This window comes from Macrotis lagotis, chromosome 4, assembly GCF_037893015.1.
Source record: "Macrotis lagotis isolate mMagLag1 chromosome 4, bilby.v1.9.chrom.fasta, whole genome shotgun sequence".
Lineage (NCBI taxonomy): Eukaryota > Metazoa > Chordata > Mammalia > Peramelemorphia > Peramelidae > Macrotis > Macrotis lagotis.
This window is the reverse complement of record NC_133661.1, coordinates 262,059,311-262,079,872: the sequence shown is the minus strand read 5'-3', so window position 1 is coordinate 262,079,872 and position 20,562 is coordinate 262,059,311. Positions and strand designations below refer to the sequence as shown.

General features: G+C 35.4%; 1 protein-coding gene across 1 annotated transcript in view; it reads left to right on the top strand.

The window, feature by feature from the left end:
* CCDC175 (coiled-coil domain containing 175) overlaps positions 1-20,562 on the top strand; it is a 105,951-nt gene that overhangs the window by 59,699 nt on the left and 25,690 nt on the right. Inside the window, exons 11-14 of the mRNA XM_074235919.1 lie at positions 189-260; positions 5,673-5,808; positions 8,053-8,184; positions 18,634-18,772. Coding sequence (XP_074092020.1) covers positions 189-260; positions 5,673-5,808; positions 8,053-8,184; positions 18,634-18,772 — 479 coding nt within the window. The remainder of the gene's footprint in view (positions 1-188; positions 261-5,672; positions 5,809-8,052; positions 8,185-18,633; positions 18,773-20,562) is intronic.

Sequence of the window (20,562 nt, the reverse complement as noted above, 5' to 3'; positions counted from 1 at the left end):
TAATATAATTCTAATTCTAATTATCATTGTATTGGATTATCAACAAATTCTTTACTTGTTTTTTTTTTTAGTTTGTATTCTATATCCTAACTAGAAAAGAGATTTCTCCAGGGCAAGTATGTATTTTCTATTGTGCATGAATCCAATATGTATTGTTATTAAACTCATAATATTTTATTTCATTTCAGAAAAAACACAGAATCTCATAATAGACAAATAGAATTTCAGAAAGAAAAGTGGATGAACGGAAGTCAAAAAAGGTAAATTTATTTTTAAAATTCACTTTGCAAAAGGTAACTTAGAAATTCTTAATGAAGACATAGTAATTTGTATATTCATGAGGGAGAAAAACAGAGTCACTTATTGATTACTAGAATTCAAAAAGACCAACTTCACAGAAATTCTGTTTATCTCTAAACCTTTTTTGTCTCCACGTAAAAGAATTGAGATGATCAGATGTATAGTGGATGAATAAAGAATACTAATAAGTAGTTTATTAAAATGTATACATTTATGGAATGTTGCTCTTCTATCATTATAAATTATATTAATATGAATTAACTCTAGAGAAAGGAGTCTCATGTGGTGCCTGAGAGATTATTCTTTGGTGCTGTTTTTTTTTCCAATATGTTTATCAGTGACTTATTGAAGAACATAGTGGCATGCTTCTCAAATTTGGAGATAATACAAAGCTAGAAGTTTTAGCTAAACTATTTGTTTACAGAATTTGAGTTCAAAAAGATCTCAGAAAGATAAAAATGGAGCAGTTCTAAGAAGATGGAATTGAACTGGGATAAATGTAAGGTCCTACAATACAAAAACTATACATGTATAAAATAAAGAAGTCCTAATGACAATAGTTCTTATGAAAAGATCTGGGGGTCTTATTAAACTGTAAATTCAATATGTGTTCATTTTATAATCTGGCAGTCAAAAAGGTTATCTTCTTAATCATATTGAAAGAATAAAGGCTTTGATAGGTTCTTTGTATATCACAAGTAGAGAATTGTGTTCAGTTCTACAAGCTGTATTTTAAGAAAACCTAGATTGTACATAGAATAAAATATCCATATGTTAAGAGAACTGAAAATGAAGTAATTCGAATTATCTAGTAGAAGAAATTGGGGAGAAATTTAAAAGGATTGAGAGTAGAAGACAAAGAAGAAGCCCAATTGCTTTGGTGAGATATATATCCCTTTATTATATCTAATCTGTTTTAAATGACAGAGTCATTGTTTAGAGTTATTTATTTTTATTGTTAATATTTCTTTACAAACCTGGAATTATCTTAAATGAATGAAAGACATTTTGTGCAACAGAGGCTGGATGGTCACATTTTTTTTCTGTCAAGTAAGTGCTGACATAATCAATTTACAATAAGACCAAAGGGATCTTATATTCTCTATATCTTATAGTTTGAGGGTTGGTTTTGTGTGAAAAAAAAATTGTGAAGATGTGGTTCGTTGTTGAATATCATTGGGAAATCTTTTGTGTTAATGCAAGGATCTTTTCTGCAGCTATTGGTGACTACTACCAGTACCTGCTGTGCTGGTGAACATCGTTCAGTTGCTTGAGGTCACCTCCAGAATCATCTGGATAATATGTATTGTCATTCTCTATTTTAATTTGAGTTTCTTAAAGGTGGGAATTGTCTTGCTTTCTATTATATCCCCAGTGACAGTACACACATAGTAAGTGTGAAAAAATGCCTTTTCATTCATTCATTCATCAATTCCTACCCAATGGGGAATATAGAGGAGTGGTCTAAAATCCAACTGAGCAGGTTTAAGGTTTCATAGGACTGATCTATCATCTTTCATTTCTCATCTGGGCCATTATCTAATCTACAACCTCTGCCACCATGACCTCATCTGGTTTAGTCAATCTTATGCTATCAGTGTAATGATATATCAATTCCCTCAAGAAATAGGACCTTTTCCAGTCTTGGAAAAGTTCCAGATTGACTCTTAGGACCATGCCTCTACCAAACAACCATCATTAAGTGATGGCTCAGTGGATAGAGCACTGGCCTTGGAGTCGACAGGATGGGAGTTTGAATCTGGTTTCAGACACTAGACTAGCTCTGAATGTCTGGAATCCAAAACCACCTCTAGTCATCCTGATCCTTATCTGGCCACTGGACCCAGATGGTTTTGGAGCAGAAAGTGAGGCTAGTAACTTAGCACAGCATCCCCTCACTCAAATCCAGTTCACGTGCTTGTCATGGCATCACCTCCCTGATGTCATGGTCTTCTTCAAAAATGAAGGACAAACATCATCATCATCATCATCATCTTTAAGTAGCCTACTAAATTAATTCCTTGAATGAAAACTCACCTCCCCCCCCCCAGTTAGCTAAGCACAGGGTCTCTTCCTATCAAAATCAGTTCCCAGTTCTCTTCCTCACCATTTTTATCTTCCCTCCTTAAAACCCTTCCCCAATGGGATTCAACATATTTTTCCAGGGAGATCTCTTGAGTCAGAGGCCACACTTCCCACCAGTAGTCTCTAGGTGCTGGCTCCCAACAGCATCTCCTCTTTCACCTGGACTGTAACTGAGTCTTTAGGTTCTAAACTAAACCCTCGCTCTCTTCAGAGAAGGCATGAAGTCTTGCCCTCTTAATGTACAGTTACAAAAAGTCCTAGTCCCAGCTCTGGTCAGCAACTTTGGGATCTAAAAGGAAGTAGCTTTCCTACCACATCTTGGGGCAGTGGCCCAACCCTTACTTTCTCTAGAAAAGACTGAAAGGGTGGCAACAAGTCTACCTGTTCTGTCCTGTCTGGGGAGGTGCAGTTACCAGGAAACTCAGTCAACATTGTTTAGAAGCTCTTGAACTAAAGGGAAGTAAGAGTAGTCCAGAGGGTCAGTTGGATTCTGAGAGGAAAAGGTGACTCCAACAGCAGCACAACCACAGTTGATGGTAAATATAAGCGAGATTCAGAGGTTGGAAGTGCAGACAGCAAAATCTATAGAAGGGATAGGGAAGGGGACGAAGGAGAACAGTACCTTGAGAAGCTGGAGGGAGAGAATAGCTGTGGGAAGGAAAGGCTGAACCTTGGGCATCAGCTGAGGAGAGAAGATGCTCATGCTTTCAAGGCGATGTGGAATAACTTATTTGCAATAAATTTTTCTGTTTTAGCTTTAGCCATGTTTATAATGAACAAAAACCTCTAGCTGAAGAATGGATCACTTTTTAAAAGAAATTTTAAAATAGACCAAATGTCATCACCATGATAATACTGATAACTCTTTCCTTAAGGAACTTGATGTTATAGTCATATCCTGATGTTACAATTCTTAAAAAAAAAAAGCCAAGACTAAATACTTGCCGCTTGACAAGGATTTAGAGGATGGTGATCCAATGGCTCACTACTATACTTGATTAAAGAGCACCTGACATGATTATTGTAATTTCCTATAAAGGGCATACAGAGACATAAAAGGCATGTTCCCTTATGTATTTGGATGTCTGTTCCAGGGAGTGATCATAAAGAAAACACAGACACAGCTGTCTAAATAAATTACGAATGCCATAGATAAGCTATTGTCACTCCAGAAGTGAGGGGGGAGAGACTACAAACCAAGCCAATTCCTTAAAATGATCCAGATTTATAAAAGTTCTCCCAAGTTTACTGTGTAAAGTCTGTTAGTCTCCCAAGGGATCAAATATCAACTGGAATTTTAGCTAGAAAACCTTGTCACTGAATACACAGTGACTCCTTGAGGGTAAGAGCAAGAGCTGCACAAAACTGGGGTGTCTTTATTCATCCCTAAAATCAATAAATTATGCTTGTCCTTCAAGGGTCCAGGCAAAATTGGTCACCCCCCCACAAAACTAGGGGTGCTTATTCACAGCAGGTTCCTTAGCAGGAACCAAGCAAAAAACTCAGGGGGTGCTGCAATAAAAGCATCATGGTTATTGACTCTAGTTACCCCAGACACACACACAAACTCACACAGCACACACACCTCTTCCTCACAATTTTTTCGGGAGGAAGAGAGAAGGGCAAAGTAAGAAAGTTTGCCTAAAGATCCAATCTGGTCAGATCTGGAAAAGATAAGCATGGTTCAGGGGTCTCTCATCTCCTAGAAGTCTGAACAAGCGCATGGTCAGATTCATGTCCTTCCTAGTTGCCAAAATGATGTGGGATAAATTAGTGTGGCTGCCATAAAATGAGAACTCTTCTAGTGGAAAACTCACCTGGCCCTGGAGGTAAAGAAGCTCAAGATTTTTTTTATTTCACAAGCCTGCAAAGTTCACCGATTAAAACTATTTTTCCTGGACAGTCAGTAAGCATCTTGTAAGCAACTTGAGGGCAGGGTGAATAGTAAAGGTCTAATGCTTGAGGGAGAGAGAGAGAGAGAGAGAGAGAAGAAAACAGCCATTAGAAGCTGGAGAGTTTAACCCAGACTTATAATTTTGCCTACTTCCTGGGCAAAGAAAAGTCAGAAAAATTTTGGGAAAAGGGGAAATCCTACCTCCTTTATGTGATTGAGGTAAGGTAAAGGTTAGAAACTTTATGGGGGATGGGGAGGAGCTGAAGTTGCTTTTATCTTGGCAAATTTACTTTTAACAGTGGAATTATATTGAACGTAAGAGCAATAATTTATATCTGATTAGGGCCAGTGCTGTCAAGAACACTCAGAAAACATAAGACAGGCACAAATAACATTTTCTTAATATTAAAAACTAGAGTTAAACCAACTTGGTCCCTCTGACAGGATGGTTTATGAAAAATGTGTAAAAAAAAACCTTAGTATTCTTAATATTAAAAACTAGACAGATAGCTCTCCTTCTATGAAGGGATTAGTAATGATTGATTAAGGATTTGAGTGGGGGGGTTATAATTCTTCATGGGACTTCTTGGTCATCTCAAAAATGATAGAATTATGCTAAGAAACAGGGTAGGTTATCAGAATTCATAATGCATTGGTAAGAGGAGGAAGGAAAGGGGTAGTCAGCAAGTCAACTAGTAAGTTTTCATATCAATTAAAAATGCTCACAAGACGGACTTCCAGGTCACAAAATAAAGACTTAGCAAAAAAAAAAAAATCAAAGTATCGCATACTGCATATTTCCCACTCCTTGCAGTTATCCATTATACATAGTGACTTTCCTCATCTCAGTTTCAATTTAACAAGTTGGTATAAGAAATTAAATGAAAAATTAAGGAGAATTTTGGGCTGTCTGCAAAGCAGAGTGCCATCTGTATCCAGATAAAGAGCCGTGGAGTTTGAACACAGTTCAAGGACCATTCCCTTTAATTTAGGGGAAAAACAGATAACTTATTGTTTGATCTTGTTACTTCTTAGACTTCTTGTCTCTTCCTTAAGTATATGATTTCTCTCTCATCACACTCAATTTGGATCAACGTACAACATGGAAACAAAGTAAAAACTGACAGAGTGCTTTCCTTGGGGGGGTGGGGGGAGGGAAGTAAAATGGGGGGAAATTGTAAAACTCAAATAATATCTTTAATAAAAAATAAATAAATTTAAAAAAGAAAAAAGAAAAGTTAAGAAGTTCTTCTCACTTAACATTTTGTACTACTTATTTTCATAAAATTGTAGTGCTGTGAGGACCATTAAACAATTATCCTCTTGCTTTGCATTTTTTCTTTTAACACAAAAGTGTCCACTTAATCATCATTCTTTATGTGCTCACTTCCAGTGCTGTAAATCAATGGAAAACAGTTGACATTCAAAAACAGCACGAGAACTGGATGAAAACAGAAGAAGAAAAAATTGAAGAAATCTCCCAAAAAGTCGAATATGTTGAAAAAATACAAATCGAAATAACTAAAGAGGTGGGGGAGCTTTAAAAAATAAGTGGAAATTTTAAGAGAATCAGACATCTTTTTTAAGAAAAATTCCTTGTTGACCAGTTAAACAAGTATGATAGCTATTTATTAGCTTTTTAAAATTGTATTTTCCTATTAATCTGCTTAAGAGTACATAATTTTATTTTCTTAAGAAAATTGTCTATTGTATCTTCACAAAGGAAGTTTACAAAAGGATAAAGAACTGGCTCAAGATTGTAGTTGTATATTCACATATCCTCCAAACACTTGATTGGAAAATCATTTGGGATTTTCAGCAGGCACAATCTCCAAAAGAAAATATCTTTAAGAATCTGAGGAGGAAAATGATTTATCTGGGTTCTCTGCATGGTGCCAAAAGTCTATTTTATAGCAATAATCACAGAAATAGTAACTAGCATTTATATGGTATATTTATGTTTACAAAATGCTTTACCGTGCAGCTAGGTGGTGCAGTGGATAGAGCACCAGCCCTGGAGTCTGGAGTACCTGAGTTCAAATCCAACCTCAGACACTTAATAATTACCTAGCTGTGTGACCTTGGGCAAACCACTTAACTCCATTTGCCTTGCAAAAAACCTAAAAAAATGCTTTACAGATCTTACTTCATTTTATCCTCACAATAATTATGGGAGTTAGGTACTATTATTAGCACCCCCATTCTACAGATGATGAAACTAAGGGAAATAAGAGTTTAAATTACTTTCCTTGGGCCAACACAGTAAGTATCTGAGACAGGTTTTGAACTTGGGTCTTCCTTACCCAAGTGCAGTACTCTTGCTACCTCTCTCTGTAAACAATCATATTAGAAGAAAAACTACCTATGATTGCAGAGTACATGTATAATAGAAATGAGGGATTTGCTGTAAGCACACCGTGGATGGTTTACTGAATTTCTGAATATCCTTATTTCTGTTGAAAGTAACACCATCCTTTCATTCACCCAGGTTCACATTTGATGCCTCTCACTACCTTAATCCACATCCAAAATAATTTTTGACAGTTTCATGTTCAGTTCTATCTTTGAGCTGATTGGAGCAGGCTCCTACTGGCTCCAGAGAATCAAATGTGAAATATTTAGTGAGGTTTTTTTTTGCTAATTTCAAATAAAACTTTATATTTGTCAGTCATCAGGCCATTTTGACTCTATTGCCTTGACACCTCTCTCTCCATTCACATGACCACCACCCTAGTATAGATTTCATTCTAGAATTGTTGTGAAAATTTTCTATTTGCCTTTCTTCTACTCTCTCCTTTTATCTGTCCTTCATCCAATAAGATCATAATGAAACACAGGTTAAACCATATCATTCCTCTTCTCAATGTGCTCTATGGACTCACCATTAACTCTAGGATCATTATAATCTCTTCTTTTAGCATTTAAAGTCCTTAATGCTTCCAATTTACCTTTAAGTCCATTATTTGCTAATCTCTTTTGCATAGAAAACTACAGAGACCAGTAAGTCCAGTTTCAATGGACCCACTCAGGTCATAGGAAAAAGGAAAAATGGAAACTTGGAAAGAGGCAGATCCAAAGGCAGAGGAATCCAGAACAATGCCCTTAACTGAGGCTCTCTTCTTTTTGTTAGTCCATTCAAACAAGATGTTACAATTCCCATCTCTATGCCTTTGAAAAGACTGTTCTTGCTCAGATCTGGAAAGTGTTCCCTCCTCATCTCCACCTCTGAGAATTCCTAGTTCCTCTAAAAGTTTATCTCAAAATATCATATCCTTCATGTGATAACCTTCCTTATTGTCCAGCTTGTAGTGCTTCCTACCTTTTGTATCCACCAAAAAGAATCATTTAGCACAAATTTTATGTAGATTTTATGTACTTATATGTAAAGTAAGTTGCTTAAGTGCAAGGAATATTTTATGTTTGTCTTTGTATCCTTAGCCCACAACAAAGGGCTTAATATATAAATAAGTGCTTAATAAATGCTTGATTGATTATTGATAATAGAAAGATGAAGTTCATTTCAGGAAACACATGTGAGTGACTTTGGAAAAGTTTTCTACCTGTTTAATATGGTTATAAAGTATAACCTATATTGGGTTGCTTTCTGTCAGGAGAGGAGGAAAGGAAGGTTAGGTAAACTCAAAACCTTACAAAAAATGATTGTTGAAAACTATCTTTGCTTGTAGTTGGAAAAATAAATATATAAAATATTTTTTTAAATAATGAAAACAATTATTAAAAAGAATTATAGATTTCTTTTTTTCAATAACTAGAGTGCTAATTATGATGACAAAATCATTAAACATGAAGAAAAGATAAAGAAACTTTCTGAAGAAATAAAAGAAGAAGAGCAAATATTTTTACAAGTTGAACAAGATTCGGTTAAAGAATTAAAAGTGCTGGAGGTAAATGTCAATTTTAAATGAAAAAAGTAACTTGAGATATGTTCCCCTAATATTACCTTTATCAGATTTTTAAAAATTATCAACAACTTCCATCTTGCACATTTACACACGCTTACTTTTCCCTCCCTATAAAATCTCTGTCAAGAATATCTAGATGAAAATATGAGATCCACCAGGTTTTCTCAAATGACATTTTGCAGTAGTCCGAGTCTTTACCCTCATACAATTGACAGAAAGGTACTCAGCTTTAAAAAGCATCTTATCAGTAGGGAAAAATTCAGTCTTAAAATGTTCCTCCTGCTAGAAATCTTCATCATTCAACATTATTGAACAACTATCTTTGATGATCTTTTAAACTCATTAGACTCAACTCAATTAATTTGAAACTCATTAAACTCAATTGTTTTCTATCATGCCCATAACAATAAAGGACCCCTATTGATTATTTTGCTAATTTCAAATCTGATTTTATATTTTGTCAATCACCCATTCTTTGCATGGAATAAGTTTGTTTTAAAAAGAATTGGAAATTGGCGAGTATAAATCAGAGCTTTGATTTATTATATCATTGTCTAGATCACAAGTATCAAACTCAAAGCTCATTTCTGAGTGCAACTGAGTAGATTAAAATATTATAGGGTAATATTAACAAAATAAAACAAAAATACAAAAGAACACAGACAATGTTGATATTTGATTTCTAAGTCAACATGTGGCCCCAAGGCATGCTCAATACAGGTTTTAGTGACCCTCATTTCTATTTGAGTTTGACATCACTGATGTAGAATATGAGGAACTGGGAAGAAAGAAAGGAAAAAGAAAAGGAGGGAAGGAGGGAGGGAGGAAGGGAGGAAGGAAGGAAGGGAGCAAGGAAGGAAGGGAGGGGAGAAAAGAAAAAGAATATAAACTAATACTTACCTTGAATTTATCAGTGCCCCTTCCCACATGGCTATTTCATTATTGTTAGTAAAGTGGCACTAACCCATCCAACCTCACAGGCTTGCCACAAAACACAACCCTACACCCAGTGCCCCTGCCTTTTTCCAGTGTTGAGGAGATCCAGACTGCAGGGGTCTGCTGGGGCCTCAATGGCCAGTATTCTGTGCCACCAATGATCTCTGAAGGAGAGTGAAGGTAAAGGGGCAGAATATGTGCCTGGCCTTGAAATGGAGCTCGACTGTAACCCCCAGTATTTTCTCTTATGTCCCCACCTTGTTCAAAAACCTCAGAGCTCCAAATTCCAAATGACAGCAATCAATAGCACTGGTATGGTAGCATTCTTTTTTTTTTAATGGTAGCATTCTGAACTGCTAAACCAGGGAACTGAGAAAGAGAGGGAAAAGTATAGAACATTATGGATGGGGGTGCTATGCAACATTTCACTAAGCCTGAGGGAAAGAGACCAGCATCCAGCTCTTGTCTAATTCTGTCTCCCAAAGAGCCACTTGGGGCAAAGACTTAGACCATTTAACTATGAATTGCCTAATGGGGGAGAAGCTGAGGTAATTTGAAATTCAGCCCCCTCTTAAAAAGGAGAGAAGCAAAAAATGAGCAATTTGGGGAAAAGAATGAAATTATGAAAGATCTCAGGAAGAAGAAAGCTTAAAGACTTTGATGATGATGGATAAATCCACAGAGAAAACATTAATAACAGAAGGAAATTTGGCCTCCAGATCTAGTAAATAAACTTAGATCTCAATAATTAAATACTGCAAACAAAAGAAAATGACTCAACACTTTATGAGACTGAGGATTTTTAATTTGAAAATTTGAGGAATTTGTGGGATTTGAGGTGAACATGAACAAGATGCAGTTCCTGGGTAAATTAAAAGAAAAGTGAAAATTAAAAAGGCAGAATTGATGACCTTTAAAACAGAAATAATTTGTAGCATAGAAAAACTTGAATCTTGGATGTTAAGTCTCACCAAAGAAACAAAAAAGAGAACAACTGATAGATAATTTAAATGCACAGAATTGAAGTATAATCTAGCAGAAAAAAAAAGCAATACAGTCAAATAAAATATGCCCTCAGGTCAAACAAAGCATACTGATCTTCAAAATATCCAAAAGCAACCTAAGGATTATAAGTCACCCAAAAGAACATGACAGTTCCAAAAAAATGAATACCATAATGCAAGAAATAATACCAGAAAATTGTCAAGAACTTTGTAAAACAGAAAAGGAAATACCAGTTAGAACTTTTGAAGGCAACTGGCTCTAGGGAATGGGAAGGCATAAACCCAGGGAGGAATTATTGAGACAAATAAGGAAGGTGACCACAAAGCGGGTATAGGTCAGATGTGGACTATATAATCAGAGAGGGGAGGTCCTGCCATGGGGTATTTTTTCTGTCACTTGCAGGAATTAGCATTGTTCTGGAAGAGAGGTGTAAAGATTTTATGTATACACACACATATATATAAATACATATATATATATACAAATAATTTATATAAAAGATATAACAAATACATATATAAAAACCCAATAATCATATGAAATAAAAAGTCTCGGGGCGGCTAGGTGGCATAGTGGATAAAGCACCAGCCTTGGAGTCAGGAGTACCTCGGTTCAAATCCACTCTCAGACATTTAATAATTACCTAGCTGTGTGGCCTTCGGCAAGCCACTTAACCCCATTTGCCTTGCAAAAAAAGCCTAAAATAAAAAAAAAGAAAGAAATAAAATAGTCTCAAAAGAATTGCAAAATATTCACAATCTCATGAAATCACTCCAAATTCAACTCCAAATGACAAGTAAATGATAAGAGCAATGCAAATTAAAACAGCTGTAAGATTTTATATTATATCCTGCAAATTGATTAGCATGATAAAAAAAATGACAATTTGCCATCAATGCTCCAGGGTTGATGGAATAATAAGGACAGTAGAATTGTGGTGGTGGAACTAAAACAGTACAAACATTTTTTTCCTTATTTGATATTTTGTTTTTTCCCAATTACATATATAAAAAAAAATTTTAACATTTTTTCCAAAAAAATTGGATTCCAAATTCTCTCCCTCCCTTCTCTCCCCATCACTGACTAGGTAAGAAATTTAACATAAATTATACATGTGTGGTCATGCAAAACACATTTCCATGTAAGTCATTCTGTGAAAGAAAACAAAGATTAAAAAAAAACCAAGAAAAATAAAGAAAAAGTATCTGATTTGCATTCAAATTCCACCAGTTCTCTCTCTGGAGATTTACATTACCTTTCATTGTAAGTCTTATAGGATTGTCTTGGATCATTGTATTACTGAGAACAGCTAAATTATGCATGGTACATTATCTTGAAATTTTGCTGTCCCATTTCACATGAATCAGTTCATGTAAGTCTTTCCATGTTTTTCCTGAGAATATCCTACTTGTTTCTTAAAGCACAAAGTATTCCATCAAAATCATTTATAACTCATCCAGCCATTCAACAATTGATGGACCTCAACAACAAATTGATGGATCTCAATTTCCAATTCTTTGCCATCACTAAAAGAACTGCTATAAGTATTTTTGTTCACATAGGTACTTTTCCTTTTTGGTTTTTTAAATTTTTTTGTAATACAGACTTAGGAGTGATATTGCTCAGTTAAAAGGTATGCATGATTTTATAGATTTTTATGCATAATTCAAATTGCTCTCCAGAATGTTTGAATTGGTATACAACTTCATCGTTTAATACATTATTGTTTTAATTTTCCTATATCCTCGCCAACATTTGTCATTTTCCTTTTCAATATTAGCCAATCTGACAGTGTTGTTTTACTTTGTATTTTTCTCATCAGTCGTGATTTAGAACATTTTTTCATGATAACTTTTATTACTTAGTCTGAAAACTGTTCATATCCTTTGATCATTTATCAATTGGGGAATGGATTTCTATAAATTTGATTTTGCTTTTTACATGTTTGAGAAATGAAGTCTACATCAAAGAACCTCATGTAAAAAATTATTTCACAATAATGATTACCAAGTATATATTTCCCTCCATCCTATTTTTCCCATTTTTTCCCATTCTTTCCTCCCTTTTATCCTATTCATTCTCATGTTTTTCTTCTTTTACCTACCTCAAACTGCCCTCCTTTTATAGATAGAAATCATCTTTCCTTTACTCCTTCTCTTATCCCCTTCCCTTTTTACTTTCCTTTATGGTAAGATTGATTTCTATAATCAAGTGAGTGTCTGTATTATTCCCTCTTTGAGTCAATTCTGATGAGAGCTAGGTTCATACATCCCCTCCCTGCTTCCCTCATCCCCCTCCACTCCCCCACTGAAAAATATCTTTCAGGTGTCTTTTTTGTCAGATAATTTATCCCATTCTACCTCTATCTTTCCCCTTCTCCCAGTGCATTCTTCTTTCTCATCCCTCAATTTTATTTTTTTTTAGATAATCATACATCACATTCAAACCACTCTCTGTTTTCTGTTTATGTAACTCCAACTGCTGTAATAATGAGAAAGTTTTTAGAAGTTATAAATATCATTTCCCCATGTAGGAATATAAACAGTTTAACTTTATCAAATCCCTTATGATTTCTTCCTGTTTGCCTTTTTATACTTTTGACAAATTTCTATTTAGCTCTGGTTTCTATTTCATTGAATATCCACTTTTTTCCCTAAAGATTTATATTCAGTTTTGTTGGGTATGTGATTCCTGGTTGAAATTCTAACTCCTTTGCCCTTGGGAATATCATATTTCAAGACTTGTAATTCTTTAATGAAAAAGCTGCTAAATCTTATATTATCCTGACTGTAGCTCCACAATATTTGAATTGTTTCTTTTTGACTGCTTGAAGAATTTTCTCAAAGATCTGAGAGGTCTGGAATTTTCCTGTAATATTCCTGGGAGTTTTTATTTTGGGATAACCTCTTTCAGGAGGTAATTGGTGAATTCCTTCAATTTCGTTCTTACACTCTGATTCTAGACTATTAGGGAAATTTTCCTTGATAATTTCTTGAAAGATGACATCCATGTTTTTTTTTTTTTGATCATGACTTTTAGGTAATCCAATAATGCTTTTTTTGGTTTATTTATTTTTATATTATTCAGTAATTTTGTTGTGAGAGTAAAAATAACCCACCATCTACCTCCCCCAAAGATAGAGAACTTCAAGAATAGTGAGAGAGAAAGAAAAGTGTACTTCTGTCTCTGTTCAGATTCCAATGGCTCTGTCTCTGGGATGAGTTGCCTTTTTTATCATAAGTCCACCAGAGAAGTTGCTTCACTACTTTTCCCACAGTTACTACTTGCTATATTTCCCTCCACTCTATTCCTCCCCATTCTCATTTATTCTATTCTCTCTCTCTCCTTTTACCCTGACCCTGCTCAGAAGTCTGTTGTATCTGAGTACTCTCTCCCACAATCTTCCCTCATTTCTATTCCCCACTCCTCCCTCCCCTCACTGCATTCCCCCTTGTCCCATCCCTTTCCTCTCATTTTTCTTTAGGGAAAGATAGATTTCTAAACCCTATTAAGTTTTTTCCTCTCTGAGCCATTTCTGATGAGAATGAAGGCTCCCTCATTCCCCCTTGCCTTCCCCCATTGCAAAAGCTTTATCTTGACTCTTATGTGAAATATCTTAGCCCCTTCTTCGTCTCCTTTCCCTTCCTCCCAGTACTTTCCTTTAACACCCATTGACTCCATCTTAGTACTATATTATACCATTATATTCAGCTCCTTCTTGTGCCTTGTCTATATATGCTCCTTCTAACTGCTCTTATAAATGAGAAAGTTCATATGAGTTATCAGTGTCTTCTTCCCATGCAGGAATACAAACAATTCAAAATCATTAAGTTCCACATAGTTAGTCCTTATTGTCTGCCTTCTCTATAGTTCCCCTGAGTCCTGTACTTGGAGATCAAACTTTCTGTTCAGCTCTGGTTGTTTCAATAGGAAAGTTTGAAAGTCCCCTGTTTCATCGAAAATCCATCTTTTCCCCTGAAAGAGGATGTTCAGTTTTGCCTCCTGGAATATCATATTCTAATATGATAGAGCCCTTAATGTAGATGTTGCCAGATCCTGTGTAGTCCTGTTTCTAGCAGATTTTAGTTTTTTTCTCTTTAACTTGGGAGTCTGGGAATTTGGCTATAATAGAGGTGATAGGTGAATTCCCTGTTTCTATTTTGCCCTCTGCTTCTAGGATCTCAGGGTAATTTTGTTGTATTATTTCTTGGAAAATGAAGTCTAGGCTCTTTTCCTGGTGTGATTTTCAGGTAGCCCAGTAATTTTTAAATTATCTTTCTTGGATTGCAGTCAGTTGTTTTTCCAAAGAGATATTTCATGTTTTCTTCTAATTTTTGGTTCTTTTGGTATAGTTTTAAGTCATCGTCTTCCTTTAGTTCTATTCTACATTTGAAGGAGTTATTTTCTTCAGAGAGCTTTGTTAATCTCCTTTTCCAGCTGGTCAGTTCTGCTTTTTAAGGCATTCTTCTCCTCATTTGCCTTTTGTGTTGCTTTTTCCATTTGGCCTAAACTGTTTTTAACATTTTATTTTCTTCAATTTTTTTTATATTTCTTTTACCAAACTGCTGACTCAGTTTTTATGATTTATCTGCATCACTCTCATTTCTCCTCCCAACTTTTCCTCTACCTCCCTTAATTGCTTTTCAAAGTTGTTTTTTTTTGAGCTCATCTATAGCCTGAGCCCATTTTCTATTTCTCTTGGAGGTTTTGGATATAGAAGCTTTGACTTTGATATCTTCTGAGTATGTATTTTGATTCGGTGTGGAACCAAAGTAATTTCCTATGGTCAGATTCTTCTTTTTCTGTTGTTTGCACATTTCCTCAGCCTATGACTGATTTACCATACTTCCAAGGCTTTAGGTGGGTTTTGGGACACCCCACTGGGACCTTAATTCCTCCAAAGTCTTATGAGACACTCTGACTGCTCTCTTGCCTGTGCTCTTGTGTGGATGACCAAAGGCCCTCTCCAATGCCCTGGAACTGTGAGGAGGGTCCCTGCTTGGCTATGGTGGTGTTGGAGCCTAAACTGTAAACTGGATCTGAGTGTGGGCAAACAGCTGAGTCCTGCCCAGGGAGAGCAGAGAGACCTCTGCAGTCTCCCCTGATCCCCTTACTATCTGTGGGCTGCACTCTAGAGGTGCAGGCTGGCTTTCCCAATTCTCACGGCAAGTTCTGGGAAGGGCTGCTCCGGGCTCACTCTGGTGCAGCAGAGTTCTCTTACCACCCTTTCAGGCTGTCCCTGGCGATCCCTGGGCCAAGAGGTCTGTAAACCACACCCTCTGCCATGGACTCAGGCACCCCCCAGACACTCAGGAGCTGCACAGGGTTGTTCCTGGAAGGCTGGAGCTGGTGTGCTCCAGCCCAGCTGCACTGTGCTGTGGATGTACTGTGGCTATGTCCAACCCCGATCCTTGTGAAATAGACCTTTCCTGCAGATCTTCTAAGTTGTCTTGGAGTGGGAAATTATATCACTCAAAATTTCTGTGGGTTTTGCCCTCTAAATTTTGGCTAGAGTCATGATTGATGGCTTTTGGAGTGTTTTGGGGAACAAGTTTCCAGGAATTCCTGCCTTCATGCTGCCATCTTGGTTCTGCCCTGGACAATCCAATAATTCTTAAATTATCTCTCTTGTATCTAGTTTCCTAGTCAGTTGTTTTTTCCAATAAGATACTTCATATTTTCTTCTATTTTTCATTCCTTTGATTTTGTTTGATTGCTTCTTGATGTCTCATAAGGTCATTATCTTCAACTTGCCCAATTCTAACTTTCCAAGAATTATTTTCTTCAGTGAGCTTTTGTGTCTCCTTTTTTATTTAGCCAGTTCTATTTCTTAAGAAGATTTTCTCTTCAATCAATCTTTGTGTGTGTGTGTGTGTATATGTATGTATATATATATATATATATATATATATATATATATATATAGCCAATTCTCCTTTCCAAGGCAACTTTTTTTTACCCCTTTTAAAATTTGGTCTATTATGCTTTTAAGGTGTGATTTTCTTCAATATTATTTTGTGCCTCCTTTACCAAGATGTAGAGGGTTTTTTCCATGATTTTCTTGTATCTCTCATTTCTCTTCCCAATTTTCCCTCTCTTCCCAAATTTCCCTCTCTTACTTGGTTTTTAAAATCCTTTTAAGATCTCTCCCATGACCTTAGACCAATTCTTATTTTTCTTTGAGGTTTTGATTTTCTGGTGAAATTTTGATTATGTTTTCTCCTGAGCATGTGTTGTGATCTTTATTTTCACCATAATATCAATTTTTTCTGTTTGTTCAGTTTCTAGTCTATATTTGACTTTAAATTCTATAATGAAGTGGGGCTCTGCTTCCCAGGTAGATAGACATTGTCCCAAACTTAAAGCTTTTTTTGTGTAGCTGTTTTCAAAGATAATTTGGACTGCAAGTTTTTGCCTCTTCCAAGGTATGATTTAGGGTGAGGCCTGTTTATATTCTCTTGTACTGTGCACTTGTTTGTGAGTGATCACAAGCACTCTTTACAACCCTGAAACTATTTCCCTGAGCAGGCAAACTTTGCTGTGCTGTGGCTCCTCCTCGCACTGGGACTAAGGCCAGAACTGTGACCCAGATCTAACCAGAGCCTATCACAGGCAATGCTAGAGACTCCTGCCCCTGAGGCAAGCAAAGGGACCCCTTAAATTTCCTTCTGATCCAGGTAATTTCCTTATTGCCTGTGGAAACCACTACTACTGCCAATGATTCAGGCTACCTGGCACAGCTAGCATTAGACTAAGCCTCTCAGCCTGATGTAACAGACTTTTTCAATCAATTTTCTAAGCTGTCTTAGGCTACAAAATTGTTTCACTCTATCTTTCTGTGAGTTCTGCCATTCTAGAATTTGTTTAAAATCATTCTTTAAAAGACTTTGGAGGGATTTTGGGGGGAGCTCAGACAAGTCCCTGCCTTCATTCTATCATCTTGGCTTCCCTCATTACAATCATTTTAAAAAACAATTTGGAATTACATAAATAAATAACAAAAATGTCAATTTCCTTTAAACCAGAGATTTCATTACCGGGTTTATACCCTATCAATGAGAAGAAAGTGTCCATATGTGCTAAAATATCTGTAGTGAACTTTTCTATGATAGTCAAAAACTGGAAACAAATCAGATACCTACTGATTGAGGAATGGCTAAATAAATTGAGGTACATGAATATAATCAGATATTACTGAACTATAAGATGTAATAAATAATATAGAGGAGCATGGAAAGATCCATATGAAGTGATGGAAAATGAATAAGCAAATTTTTTAAAAAAGAAAAAAATGAATAAAGAGAGCCAAGGAAATAAAAAGCATAGTAACTACATCAATGTAAATGTAAATAACCATACACCAAAAAATCAAAAGTTAAAAAAAATACAAGATCAAGTAGCCTCAAATAAAGAAATATGAGAAAACATTTCCAACCCACTCCTTCATAGAGGTAGAAGATACACAGTTGTTAGACATCACACATATTTTTTCAATGTACTGATCAATTTTGCTGATCCCCCCCCTTCTTTCTTTGCTTTTTTTTTTTGGTCTTTAAAATTGTATTTGTTATATGGATATGGTAGCTTTCTGTGAGGGATTTAGGTAAGTATGCTGGGGAAAATTATGATCATACAAAAGATAGAAGATTATAAAAAGACTTTTTTTAAAGTATGTCATGTACACTTTTTAGGGGGGGAACCATTATTAAACTTTACCAGCATACCCTTAGTTTATCTAATTATCATTTTCCTAAATTTTTTATTTGAGCTCACATTTTTAGGATTTCTATGTATCCTGTTTTACTACCTATTCACTGAAAATTGCTGATAATTGAAATATTGAAAGGTGCTATTTTTAAAATTTTTATTTGCTTTTTTGTTAAATGTAGTTCTGAACTATCTCCCTCTCTCCTTCCCCACCTACCCTATACCATAAAAGGTCACCATTTGACACAGACTTATAAATATATGTAAAGCCTTACTATGCACACTTCTAATTATCAGTTCCTTCCTTAAAGATGAATAATTGCATCTTCCTTCATAGTTCCTTTGTAGCTGATTTGAACATTTAAAATATTCAGAATAACTGGGTCACTCACAATTATTCTTCAAACAATATTGCTGCTACTCTTTTGGTTCTGACCATTTCAATTTTCATTATATCATACAAGTCTTTTCATATTTTATTTTTTTAAAATCAACCAGCTCATCATTTCTCACAATACAGTGGCATTCCATCATAATCATCTACTTCTATATAAAGTGGTCATTTATGTCATTAATTTTCAGTTTAGTCATTCAAATGTATCATGCAAATCCAAATATTTAAAGAATATTTTAAATAGAAAATGTTAAACCCATGCCTGATTGAGTTTGTCTTTATAAAGTGACCTATTACCCAACTCTATTGAATACCACTTACACTAACCTCTTCATTTTATAATTGAAGAAATATGTAACCAAAGTCATGTTTCTCAATCATTTTTAAAGGAAAACTGTATTACACAAGTTGCAGAGGTCAAAGAAAAGGAAAATGAATTGGAAATATTTATCCCTCAAGTAAAAATGGTTCAGGTGGAATATGAAGAAAATATCAAAGAATTTGAAACCCTCAAGAATCAGATTTCAGGTACACATTAAGAGTTTAATATTTCAATGATCAAGTTTCCTGCTGCTTTTCTTATAGACAAGGACAGGTCACAGATTTCATTAGTTAGAAATCAGAAGTTAAGTAAATTAGCACAAGAATTAGGTTAGAATTATGAAAACAAACAACAGTGATTTCTAAGGAGCAAGTATATGAACCTTTTGAAATTTTCTACAATTATGTGTAACGCCTATGTTATAACTGAATTTATCTCCTCAAGGCATACAGTAAAATTTGTACAGTGATTATAAATAGTATTTATCCACATCTAGAGCTATAGTTCAATTTTTAAAATAATATTTATTTTCCCCAATTACATTTAAAACCATTTTTGATGTTTTGAGTTCCAAATTCTAGCCCTCTCTCCATCTCTTTTCCCTTCCTTGAGTTGGTAAGCAATTTGATATAGGTTATACATGTAAAATCATATAAAAGATTTCCATATAGGTCATTTTGAATGCCTGTGCTGTTCTCTACTGTAATCAGCCCTCCCTGTCACTGACTCCATGAGCACTAGATTTTTTTTTTTTTTAGATTTTTCAAGGCAATGGGGTTAAGTGGCTTGCCCAAGGCCACACGGCTAGGTAATTATTAAGTGTTTGAGGTCGGATTTGAACCCAGGTACTTCTGGCTCCAAGGCCGGTGCTCTATCCACTGCGCCACCTAGTCGCCCCCCCCCACATAGGTCATTTTGTATAAGAAAACTTACAGACAAAAAAAAGGAAAGAGAAAGAAAATGAAATATTATATGCTTGATCTTCATTCAGACTACATCAGTTCTTTCTTTGGAGGGCAGATTTTTGGAGGCATTTTTCATTATGAGTCTTTTGGGATTTTCTTAGATCAATTAGTGTTAAGAATAAGTCAGTCACAGTAGTTCATTGTATAATAATACTATCATTGTATACAATACTCTCCTAGTTCTGCTCACTTTGCATCACTTTATGTAAGTTTTTTCCAGATTTTTCTTATAGAACAATAGTATTCCATTACAATCATAATATCACAACTTGTTCAGCTATTCCACAATTGATGGGTATCCCCTCAATTTCCAATTTTTAAAGACACTGCAATAAAAGAGCTGACAAACCTTTATTTCTTGTGACTATCTTCTAATCCCCATTCTTAATGTTGTGGATTCCAATGTTCCTTCTACATTTTTTTTTAAAAAGTTTGAAATAAAGCCTTGAAAACTTTCTTTTGTCAGCTTCCTCTTCCCCCCATCTCCTAAAGAAATAATATGTTCCTTTATCAATAATTTAAAGAATATTTTCATTTCCATTCATAAACTATAATCTATAAGATATAATAAACTATAATCTAACCTTTTTTTAATTTTTTAGGGTGTTTTTGCAAGGGAAATGGGGTTAAGTGGCTTGCCCAAGTCCACACAGCTAGGTAATTATTAAGTGTCTGAGGTTCGATTTGAACTCAGGTACTCCTGACTCCAGGGCCAGTGCTCTATCCTCTGTGCCGCCTAGCTGCCCCTCCACTGCGTCACCTAGCCACCCCTTTAATCTAACCTTTTTAACTTGTCTTTTCATATTTCATGAAACATTACCTTTTAATGCAAAAGATTATTTTAAATACTTATTAAAAAGTCATTCTAAAACTTAAAAAGCAGGTATCACAATAAACAGAATGCTGGACTGGGAATCAGGCAGATCTAATTTCCAATCTGACCTGAGACACTGACTGTGTGACCTGATACAAGTCACGTTTCCTCTGACTGCCTCAATTTCTTCAATTGTAGAATGGGGGGAAATAATGCC